We start from the raw sequence: 9,902 nt of genomic DNA, 5'->3' as shown, positions 1-9,902 counted from the left end.
TCTTAAGGGACACAGATAGGGTGTTTCTTAAGGATCCAGACGGGAAAGATGAGCAGCCGAATAAAAGGAGGCTCAGCTCCAGACCTTCAGTCACGACCAGGCTTCCCAGTCGCAGATGCCCTTTCTGGGTAGGCGAGGCCACCACAATGTTGGACCTAGTGTCTAAGATCCTGGAGCCCAAACACGCCTCCCCTGTCCACTTTGTGCCTGGGCCCCGAGTTCCTCCTCCGGCTGATGGCATCTTCTCTGCTGAGGACTGGGGCCTTTCCTGCCTTTGACACCAACACAGATGGGTGACAAGGGCCCTGCTGTCCACCTTCCCTGGTGAGGACTCACGCCCATGGTGCCTGGCCATGCCCCATGGACATGGGACCCTAATGAGGCTATTGGGTTTGCTTCCTCTATTGGATCACTTGCCCAGAACCCGTGTCACCTCCATGCATACATGGCTAGCTGCACAGCTCGGCATTGCCCCTGCTGCCCGTTGGAGGTGACAGCCAGTAGTGGCTTGCCTACATTTGAGATGCATGGGGAGGTCAGACCAGGGGAAGTTCAGGTGGGCTTAGGGAAGAGCACATCCACAGACATCGAGACCACTGTTCCCCAGTAATTTACTCCAGCCTAGAATGTTGTAATTAACCCAAACTGCATGCCCACAAGGGACAAATGACACCAGAAGCAAAATCCATGAACTTGCTTATGACAACATTTATGGGGAGGAGATATTTTATTTGCTGTTCTTATTAAAATCAGGAAGAACACCCAAATGGAAACAAGCTCCGGCTATTGATTCGGAGTTCGCTATGTAGCGAGAGAATGGCCAGCATCCCTGGTGCTTGGCAGAGACTCCAGGGGAGGCAGAGGACTGGGAAAGCTTTCTCTATGGAGAGAGAGGTGGGTGGACTCCAGCTGGGTTCTGTTCGGGGTTGTCAGCACAAGGAAGCTCTGTGATTGGGGAACAGAGTTGGCTTTCTCTGGTGGGGGGCTAAGTTGGAAATGGGGGCAAAAGGTAGAGTAACCAGCATTGCTGACCAAGTGCTGGTGGTTCTGGGCCGGCTGTTGCCAGGCTGTGGTCACGTTTCTTTGTCAAACGTGGCCTGGACATTTCCACTCATATATTCAGCCTCTAACCAGAATGAGTTGAGTTGAGATCTGCATTTGCAATTTGAAATTTAAATTGAGTGTTATTTTCTTTCCCTGGCTCTTTGGTCATGCCCACAGGTTGCATGGGTGTTTTGGAGGTGTAGATGAAGTACCCAGGATTCGCGGCAGATTCCAAAGTGAAGTAGGAGCCGACCATCTCCTGGACGAAGGTGAAGGGCAGGCTGTGCTCCTTGTCCAGTGAGTTTAGTTCTCTGATGTTCTTGTTCTGGAAAACAAAGGGGTTTGTCAATAGCTGCTCTAGTTTGGATCCGGTATGTTCCCCAAAGGGTTAAGTGTAGCGCGGCTGAGAGGCAGTGGAACCTATAAGGGGCGGAGCCTAGTGGGAGGGCTTCAGGTCACTGGGCGGCATGCCTGCAAAGTGCACTGTAGGATGCTGGCCCCTTCCTCTTTCTCTTTTGTTTCCTGACCATAATGTAAGCACTTTTGCTCCAGCGCCTGCTTCTGCTGGTAAGCCACCACAGGCCTAGAGCTTTAGGGCCAAAGGGTTATGGACCGAAAACTCCAAAATTGTGAACCAAAACAAACCTCTTGTCTTAGTAAGTTCATTGGCCTGGGTATTTGTTACAGTAACTGAAAGTTGACTAATACAGTAGCTAGGCTACTCTCTGAAGGAACAGAGGAAAGATCTGGGTGGTCCCTGCTAAAGTTTAAATTTTCAGCCTTAGCAGTAAGGTTTTCCACTTCCTTGGATGGGAGGGCAGGGTGTATTTCCCCTAGCTCTCTTACCTTTAATTCTAACAAGGGACACTTTGGTTCTTTGACTTTATCACAGCAGAGACACAGCTTCCCTTTACAGACAGCCAAAAAAATATGATTTGCCTTTGTGGTGCTGCCGCTGGATATGCTTGATGTCTCTTCTGAGGTTGCTATGCAAAAGATCTCTAGAAAAAGTTAAAAAATGGGTCAGATCGAAAATGATGGTTTTGTTGTTGTTTGTTTTTCTGTTGACGTTTCAGGTGCAGAAGCCCTCCTCCCTTTAGCCACATGATCAAACTCGCCCACCATGGGCCAGGGGCCAAGAGCACCTTATTCCCAGAATGCCCCTCTCCCTGTGTCCTGACCCCTGTGGGAACCTCTTGGGCACTGAGGACTCCTGGGGCCACTGTCCTTGTCTCTCATCACCAGTGGCCCTAAAGCTACTTCCTGGGCAGCGGTGCTTTGTCCTTTCCAGAGAAGGGAAGGGCCGAGTGGTCCCTTTGGAGGGGGGTCCACCCAGGCTAGGGGGCGAGGACACAGACATCTGGCACTGAATGAGCAAGCTTGAGAGTCACCTCCGGTTCTGGTGTGTTTATCTGGAACTGCCTTGAGGACGCCGCCTTCCAGGACCAGAACCTGCTGGTTTGGGTCTCGAATTAGAAATTTACTGCAAGTTACAGATTTGATTCTTGAGCCTGGAAAACAGCACCAGGGACAATACGTTATCAGCCAGGCTGGATTCAGCCCCGGGTCCCCACAAGGGGCCACGGCTCAGAGGACATGTGTTCCTCTGGTTAACTTTCACCCCAACTCGCTGATAGAGGAGGTTTGGAACCTCCATTGACTCCCAAGAGGTGCTGTGCACGCGAAGGACACGTAAAATCTCATTTTGCCCACCAGGAAGAGGGGGATCGTGGAACCTGTCCCGCTGGGGTTGATATCAGAGGTGGGGAGGAGCCCATGGAAGCTCATGGCTACCGACACACTAGAAGTGGGCGTAATGTTCTCGAAGCCCATCACTATTATTATTGGTGGTGGCATCTTCTCACTGTGGGCCTGCCCTCTGCAAGATCAGCTGGCATGGGTCTCTGCCATCCCGGGCACTGGCTGTGCAGCTGATGAGGACAGGGGAGGGACAGGGATGGCAGACAAGGCAGGAGGCAGCCAGGAGCTGCCAGGCAGGAGACCCCGGAGCCAGGGAGGACCAGAGGGGTGTGCCCACCCCTTTCTGAGGGGCAGGACTAACTGCAGCGATGGCCAGGGATTTGCCTGAATATGGGAAAATCTGGGCATTCAGCTGGGGAACTCCTAAGTGGGGAACTTGTTCCTCCTGCCACCTTGATAGAGCGATGACCCTCCTGCAGTGACTGCATGCAGTTTTACCAGGGGTGGGCAAGAGCCTGAACATAGGGCAGGGGACAAGTCCAGTGGAATAACAGGGGTGAGGTGTGCTAATGGGCTGGCCACGTGGCAGGTGGGCAGTGACCCTGCGTGACCAAGTGCGTCCACACACACGCAGACTCTCGCCCTCGCTTCATGAAGGTGATGCCTCGGGCAGGGACCCCAGGTCCCTCCCCCCTCCCTGTCATCTGCTGTCCCCGTCCTCCCATCCTGGAACCCTGGCTCACATGCTTCCTCCTCCCTGCAGTCCCTCGATCCCTTGCTGGGACCCTCTTCTTTCCTGAACAGCCCACCCTTGACCCATCCTGATGGGGGTCGTTGTGCCTTCATGTGGCCACTGCTGCGTCCCATGCTGGATGGACTTCGGACTCATGCTGTACTTTTCGCAGGGCCAGCTGCGGCTTCACAGTGGACAGCACTAGGCTGGCGTTCACTGTCTCGTGGGTCTCGAGGGAGTCGCTGGCATGTTCCCTGGTGGCTCTCCTGGAGCCCCGCCTACAGCTTGTCAGAGGGTGAGACCGCGGGTGAGCAGAGGACCTGAGCGTGCGCCAGCACCCCCTGAATCAGCCTGGCCATCAGCCAGATGGGAGAGGCCACCCGCCCCAGGCCAGCATTCACTCTTGTCTCTGCGGCAGATTGTCACAGGACTCTGAGGGATGGGGAAGCTCTGGGCGGCTGGCAACTCTGGGACTCACTGAAGTCCTCCAACCCCAGTGAGTGACAGGAAGAGCCCTGCCCTGGCGTCAGTCAGACCCCTCTGCCTCCTTGTTGGCCACAGGACTCAGTGACCCTTCTGGTGCTCTGAACATAGGACTTTGCTAGCACAGTTGTTGTGGAGACTAGATGACTTCTCCCATGGGAAGTGCTCAGCCTGGCGCCTGGTCCTTGCTTGCTCACCAGAGGTGAATTTTCTTCCTTTCACCAGGGCACCAGATCTCGGTCCACTTCCTGGCCTTATTCTTTCCCCAAAGGTTAAGACTCTGAAGGCTGAAAATGAGGGGCTGGGCACTACCTTCCCTCCACATGCTGTAGACATACCCAGGAGAGCATTCCCTACATCCTAGGAGACTGTGCCACCCACCACCTGGTACCCAAAGGCCCTTAGACAATCACCTGAGTGGGTGGAAGCCACAAAAGCCGGGCCGAGGTCCAGCAGCAGAGGGCCTCTCCCTGATGGCATGAGCCAAAGACAACAGATTAGCAAAAGCAGTTCTGTGTGCACGGGGTTTATGCTCCCTGAGCTAAGGAATAGTTTAATTCCTAACTTCTGTGGTTTCTGAAGTATGATCTGCAAAACACTCACATAGAAGCATATTGATGCTCTTGAGGAGGTTGCACATGCAATAATGCTTTGACGTTCTACATTCAACTATGTTGACTTGGGTTCTTTTTTTTTAATTTAATTTTTTTAGGTGTAGTTGAACACAACACCTTCATTTTATTTATTTATTTTTACGTGGTGCTGAGGATCGAACCCAGGGCCTCACACGTGCTAGGAAGGCGCTCTACCGCTCAGCCCCAGCCCCAGCCCTTGACTTGGGTTCTTTATAGCAAGACTTTTCAGGGCCATTTTTCTCAAATATTTTGGGAAGAATCACAAAAGATTTTGCTATCTGTTGACCTAGGCAGAACCTTTCTATTTTCAGGGGGAATCCGCATTCTTGCTTTGGGGAACCGGAACTTCAGTAAGCTTTCCAACTGGAAAGATTTTACTTCTGCTTTTTTTTTTTTTTTTTTGAGGGAGGTTTTAGAGCTGCAAACAAGTCAATTCGAGAAGCAGAGCTTTAAAATTTTTTATCTTAGCAGAGGATCAAAATTATGTGTGCTCACACTGTACCTAAGGTCCATCTCCACCATGTTCTGTAACTGTCCCTGTCTACTCAAGGGCCTGGGGGAATTCCAGGAGCTCACATATTTTGCAAGTTGGACAGAGAAACGTGGCTTCTCTGGGTGCCACGGTGGGGAACCACTTTTTGATGTCCAGAAGGGATTTGTAGAGGTGTCCTACCTTCTGACACTGGCTGGGATTCATCCTGGTCCATGCAGGACCCACGGTTAGTATCCACTTCTGAGATGCCACCCAAAGCAAACATTGCCCCAGCTGAGAATGAGAACAGTGGGTGACATGAGAGCAGGCAGGACCTCTGTTGACAAGAGAACTTTGTCTGTGGAATCTCTGAACCTTACAAAACCTCCCTGGCATGTCTAGCACCTGCAGGACAGTGCTCTGCCTTGCTCAGGAACACTGCCCCTTGCCACAGGGCTCCATCATCCCAACTCAGAACAGAAGTCTACTTTGATTTTACCCACACAAGCAATCCCGAGGTTTGCTATCAGATGCCATGTCTTATTTCCTATATGGATTGACCCTCCAGACATCACCTGGGATCTTGCTGGACTGCAGGCTCTGGTTCAGTAGGCCTGCTGGGTCCTGAGATTCTACACGTCTCGCGAGTTCTCAGCGATGCTTGTGCTGCTGGGTCACAGATCACACCGAATAGTTCTTCCACGGAACTCAACTTCTAGCCCTGGAGTAGAGCAAGCTCACGATGATGCTTCTGCTTTTCCTTTGGATACCTGCACCCCACACTGCAGGGTCAAGGCCCCTTTACAAATCCTCATCTCAAGGCTGCAAAGAGCATGGGGCAAATATTCTTATTCCCTTTTTAGTGGTGAAGAAACTGAAGTTGAGAAATATCTCCCAGGTAACAGAGTGAGAAATAAGTAGCAGAGTCCTGGAGTTCAAATCTGGACCTCTTGAGGTTTTCCCAACATGCACCACCCAATCCCTACTGCAGAGATCACCAGGGTGGAGGTCATGAGATATGAATGCCCATCTCAGCCTGGCCAGCAGCGTGCAGGGTGAACACTAAGCTCTATAAACCCCTGGGCCTCCAGAGATAACACAGGGGGTTTGGTGATACCAGGTAGCACTGGCATTTCATGATTCCGTGTGGCCCGGAGAAGCTCCCCAGACTACCAGGTGCACACGTTAGCCGGGCCCTGTTAAGACGCAGTCTGATTCAGTGTATCTGAGGTGGGGACCAAGCTCCTAGTTCTCACAAGCTTCCAGGGAACACAGATGCTATGGATCCACAGACCATTTTTGCACTTTGGCTCGGCTGGATCTTGGAATCATCTGAGCAACTTCAAAAGTCCCTGGGTTCCTGTCTCTAGAGACAGACTTGGGTGATCTGGGTAGAGGCCAGGCAGTGGCAAGTTTTGAAAGCTCTCGAAGACCACAACTGGGAATCACTGTGTATAGGATCTGGCTCTCGGCTGCACCATCAGATGACGCAGCTGTCTGATAATTATTAAGCTCTGCTCCTAGATTTTCTGATATTAGATGAGTCATGTGTGTAAAGGACAAACTGTCCTGCACTTATTTTTTTTCCTTATACTCTGTGGGAACCACAGCCCTTTGGAGATCCCACTGGGAGATAAGTCTAGAGGGTGAATCTTTTGGCTACAGCAGAGTTGAGTTGGCCCGCTTGTGCTAGATCCTGGTTGGGGTTGGTAGCAGAACATGGTACCCCAAAATCTCTTCCATCAAACTTAGTTTCTAGTTGGACCAGACACAATCGTCAGCTTAGGGTCTTTTTACCTTGATGGGGGATTTTGAAGGTCACATCTATACCCAATTATTAATTTGGAAACATGGCTCCTAAAGAGTGGAACCCTGGGGTACTTCCTTGCATTTGTGGGAGGCCAAACATAGAAACGTCTGTCAGACCCCTCTGAGCCCTTACCATTAAGTGGCTACAGCCCAGCTATGTAATAAACAGAATTGTTGGGCATTCCTTTTGGCTGGAAGGCAGTGAAGAAATTCCTGAGATGGTAATTAGAACGGAGAAGTTTGGAAACCTGTGATTTAGGGTTGGGAAGCAGCATTCTTTGGGCAGAGTACTGCCCTGGGATTAGTCAATGGCGCCGTTAGGAGAGGGAGGAAACTTCACAGTGGCATTAGGACTTGCTCGGCGACGAGGACTAGACGGATCAGCCCAGTAAAGCAGCAGCAGCCTGGGAAGGACAGGGCAGGGGGCCTGGGAAGAGGGAGAAGCTGAAGGCCATCAAAGTACCCGATACCTCTGAGAAGTGTCTGAAGGAGGCAGCACGGTGGGATGCTTGCCAGGAGGCGTCTGAGGGTCCAGGTGGGTTGTGGGCTAGACCAGTTCCATCCCTGTGACCACCAGCTCTTTGTTGGACAAAGTGCGCTCTGGGGATCAGTAACCTCAGCAAGACTTACAAACTCACAAGAAACGCAGAATCTGGAGCCCCATCCTAGACCAGATCAGAACCTGCACTTCAACAAGACCTCTACCCGATTCCCATGCGTTGGTGTCTGAGGAGCCCTGTGCTGAATGACATGTTCTTCAATATGGCGGACACGGAAATATCCAAAAGAGTTTTGAAAGATCCTGAAGCCTGGCTCTGCCCCACACAGTCTTATTTAATTGGTTCATGGAGCAGATTCAGCACTGGAATATTTAAAACTCCTCTGGGCATTTCTAAAACCAGGACAATTGGGCTGAAATAAATGCTTCATGACACTGGTTTATTTGGAAAACCAAAGTTCTGAGACAGTGTGGTTCCAACACAGAGGATAACTGAAATATAAGAGCCTCAAGAGAGAGATCTGCAGATACAAGAAATCAGTGCCCACAAGGGATATCCTTGAAGGGTCAGGAAACAGGGTCAGGGAAACTTGGTTTTCCACCAAATGTTAAGTACAAATTTAAGTCAATTTTATTTAAATGTTGCAAACAGGAAAGCCTGGAGGTTTGGGACATTTGAGCGGTTGACTTCTGGTTTGGGTGTGGTTTGTCTCCCAGGCGTTCATATGTTGAATGTTTGTTCCTCAGTGTGACTAAGTGGGAAACAATGGGACCTTTAAGAGTTTAGAGGTTGTTACTAGTCCCTTTCTGTCTTTCCATGTGATGACTCCCTCCCTTAACTATTCCTGCCATAAGGTGCCATGTGGTCAAAGGAGTCCTGGCCATACTGCTTGGACTTTCAGTCTCCAAAACTGTGAGCTACATGAACTTTTCCTTATAAGTAATCCAGCCTCAGATAGTTCATTGTAGTCACAGAAAACTGACTAACATACAGAGGGCTGATAAATTCATAGCGACCTTCAGATGTATCCACTTAGGTGACGGGCATGAACCCATCTGAAGAAATGCTACTTTCAGCCATCTGGGACCAATATTCACCAAGGAAAGAAAGCTCAAATCAGTTCCAAAAGCAGTTCCTAAGATTAATTCTCTATTTGCCTTAACAGTCATCCCAGACCCTCGAATAGAAGAGTGGGTGATGCCTGGTACCTTGCCACAGAGCATGGAGGTATTTGTTCTCAAGCTCTGTCCTCTCCCTCTGCCTATGTAACTAACAGCCCACTGATTTCTAATACAAGCCCTCCTGGGGAAAAAGTCTGCTCTTGGACTTTGGACTAAGTTGCTCAGAGTAGGTCCTAGGGATAATATTTAGAAAGTTAGAAAAGCCATAAGGAAGAGAATCTCCCAGTAAGAAAACAGCCAGGCCAAGTTAATAAGTCCTATTCCATCTCCCCATCCACGCACACCCATAGCTAAGGAATATGAGTTAGGCTTGGACCAGAATATAGGAAGGGCCAAAGTCACGGGGACCAGAGCCCAGAAGGGTGCTCCAGTTCACTGGGAGTTCACACCACTCACCAGGTCAGCGTCTGGAGCAGAGTGAATTCTGAAGCTCTCCGGAGTGTCTTCCACCACAATGATCCCAGAGACTGATGCCTCACTGGAGATCATAAAATGGGAGTGGATAGATGTGGAATTGTGATAGCAGTCACCCAATAGGGATGACTACAAGGTTTTGGACATGCCTTTCATGGAGAGATGGAGTCTGTGTCTCTCCATCTGGACTCTTGACCAATAGGATGCAGGGGAATGACGTGCCGATCTCCAGCCTCATCCAGGTCCTAGGGGATTGGCAGCTCCTGCTTCCTCTCCCTTGGAATATTGTTCTTGGAACACAGTCTGCATGCCATTCTCAGTCTCTCATGGAGCCTAGTGACAGTCCCAGTTGCAGCCTCAGACAGTCCCCACAAATGGTCAGCCCGAGTGAGTGAGCACTCAGTCGGCACTGACCCTCCAGCCCTTGGTGAGCAAGTGGACCCCAGCGAACCACCTAGGCCCAGCCATGCCCAGACCACAGAATTATGAGCAAACTCAGCTACTAACTTTTGGGCTGGCTTTTGGTCCAGGTAACTGGAACTGAAGTAGGCACCAGAGTGAGGCGCTTTAGTAAATACAGCTTAAAATACAGGTGTTGGCTTTGGGTCTGGGGGGCAGGTGGAAGATGTGGGCCCTCTAGGAAGCTGTTAGTCAGAGATGAAGAACATGAGGAAAGTGATACAAAAGCCAGAGAAAAACAATGCTTGGTATGTTGTGGTGGGAAGCATAGCAAAACTGTCACCTGAAATTGTAAGACCTCAGAAAGATTGAAGAGCATGTCTGGAGGGTCCCTTAAGAAACCTTAAGGCTGGGTCCCACATCAGCTTCACAGGGCACTTGACTTGAAAAGAAGGATCAGTCTGCTTTTTGTCAAATGGAATTGATTATAAATTGATAATGCAAAATGGGTTTAATCATTGTAGTAGCTTA

General features: G+C 50.3%; 1 protein-coding gene across 3 annotated transcripts; it reads right to left on the bottom strand.

Moving 5' to 3' along the window:
• Positions 1-707: 707 nt before the first annotated feature.
• Positions 708-9,095, bottom strand: LOC139701742 (interleukin-37-like). Of its 3 annotated transcripts, XM_071601280.1 has the most exons (7): positions 8,955-9,095; positions 5,644-5,789; positions 5,270-5,362; positions 4,375-4,431; positions 2,436-2,555; positions 1,891-2,045; positions 708-1,369 (listed from the first exon to the last, which is right to left on the bottom strand). In XM_071601280.1, the coding sequence occupies exons 3-7, from the start codon at positions 5,352-5,354 to the stop codon at positions 1,127-1,129; spliced, it is 660 nt and encodes a 219-aa protein (XP_071457381.1). In that variant the 5' UTR covers positions 5,355-5,362; positions 5,644-5,789; positions 8,955-9,095; the 3' UTR covers positions 708-1,126. The 3 variants fall into 3 exon arrangements, 2 of the variants coding, with proteins under 2 accessions (XP_071457381.1, XP_071457382.1); XM_071601281.1 differs by lacking the exon at positions 4,375-4,431; XR_011704251.1 differs by lacking the exons at positions 4,375-4,431; positions 5,270-5,362.
• Positions 9,096-9,902: the final 807 nt, after the last annotated feature.

The sequence above is a fragment of the Marmota flaviventris genome, chromosome 14, assembly GCF_047511675.1.
Source record: "Marmota flaviventris isolate mMarFla1 chromosome 14, mMarFla1.hap1, whole genome shotgun sequence".
Lineage (NCBI taxonomy): Eukaryota > Metazoa > Chordata > Mammalia > Rodentia > Sciuridae > Marmota > Marmota flaviventris.
The sequence above is the reverse complement of the archived record's forward strand: the minus strand, read 5'-3'. Positions and strand labels throughout refer to the sequence as shown.

Coding starts and splice junctions, on each gene's coding strand:
- LOC139701742 (XM_071601280.1), bottom strand. CDS start 5,354: ATGTTTGCTTTGGGTGGCATCTCAGAAGTGGATACTAACCGTGGGTCC. Junction 2,556..4,374: donor TGTGGCTTCCACCCACTCAG/GTGATTGTCTAA, acceptor GCTGTTTTCCAG/GCTCAAGAATCAAATCTGTA. Junction 2,046..2,435: donor TAAACACACCAGAACCGGAG/GTGACTCTCAAG, acceptor AACTTTTTCTAG/AGATCTTTTGCATAGCAACC.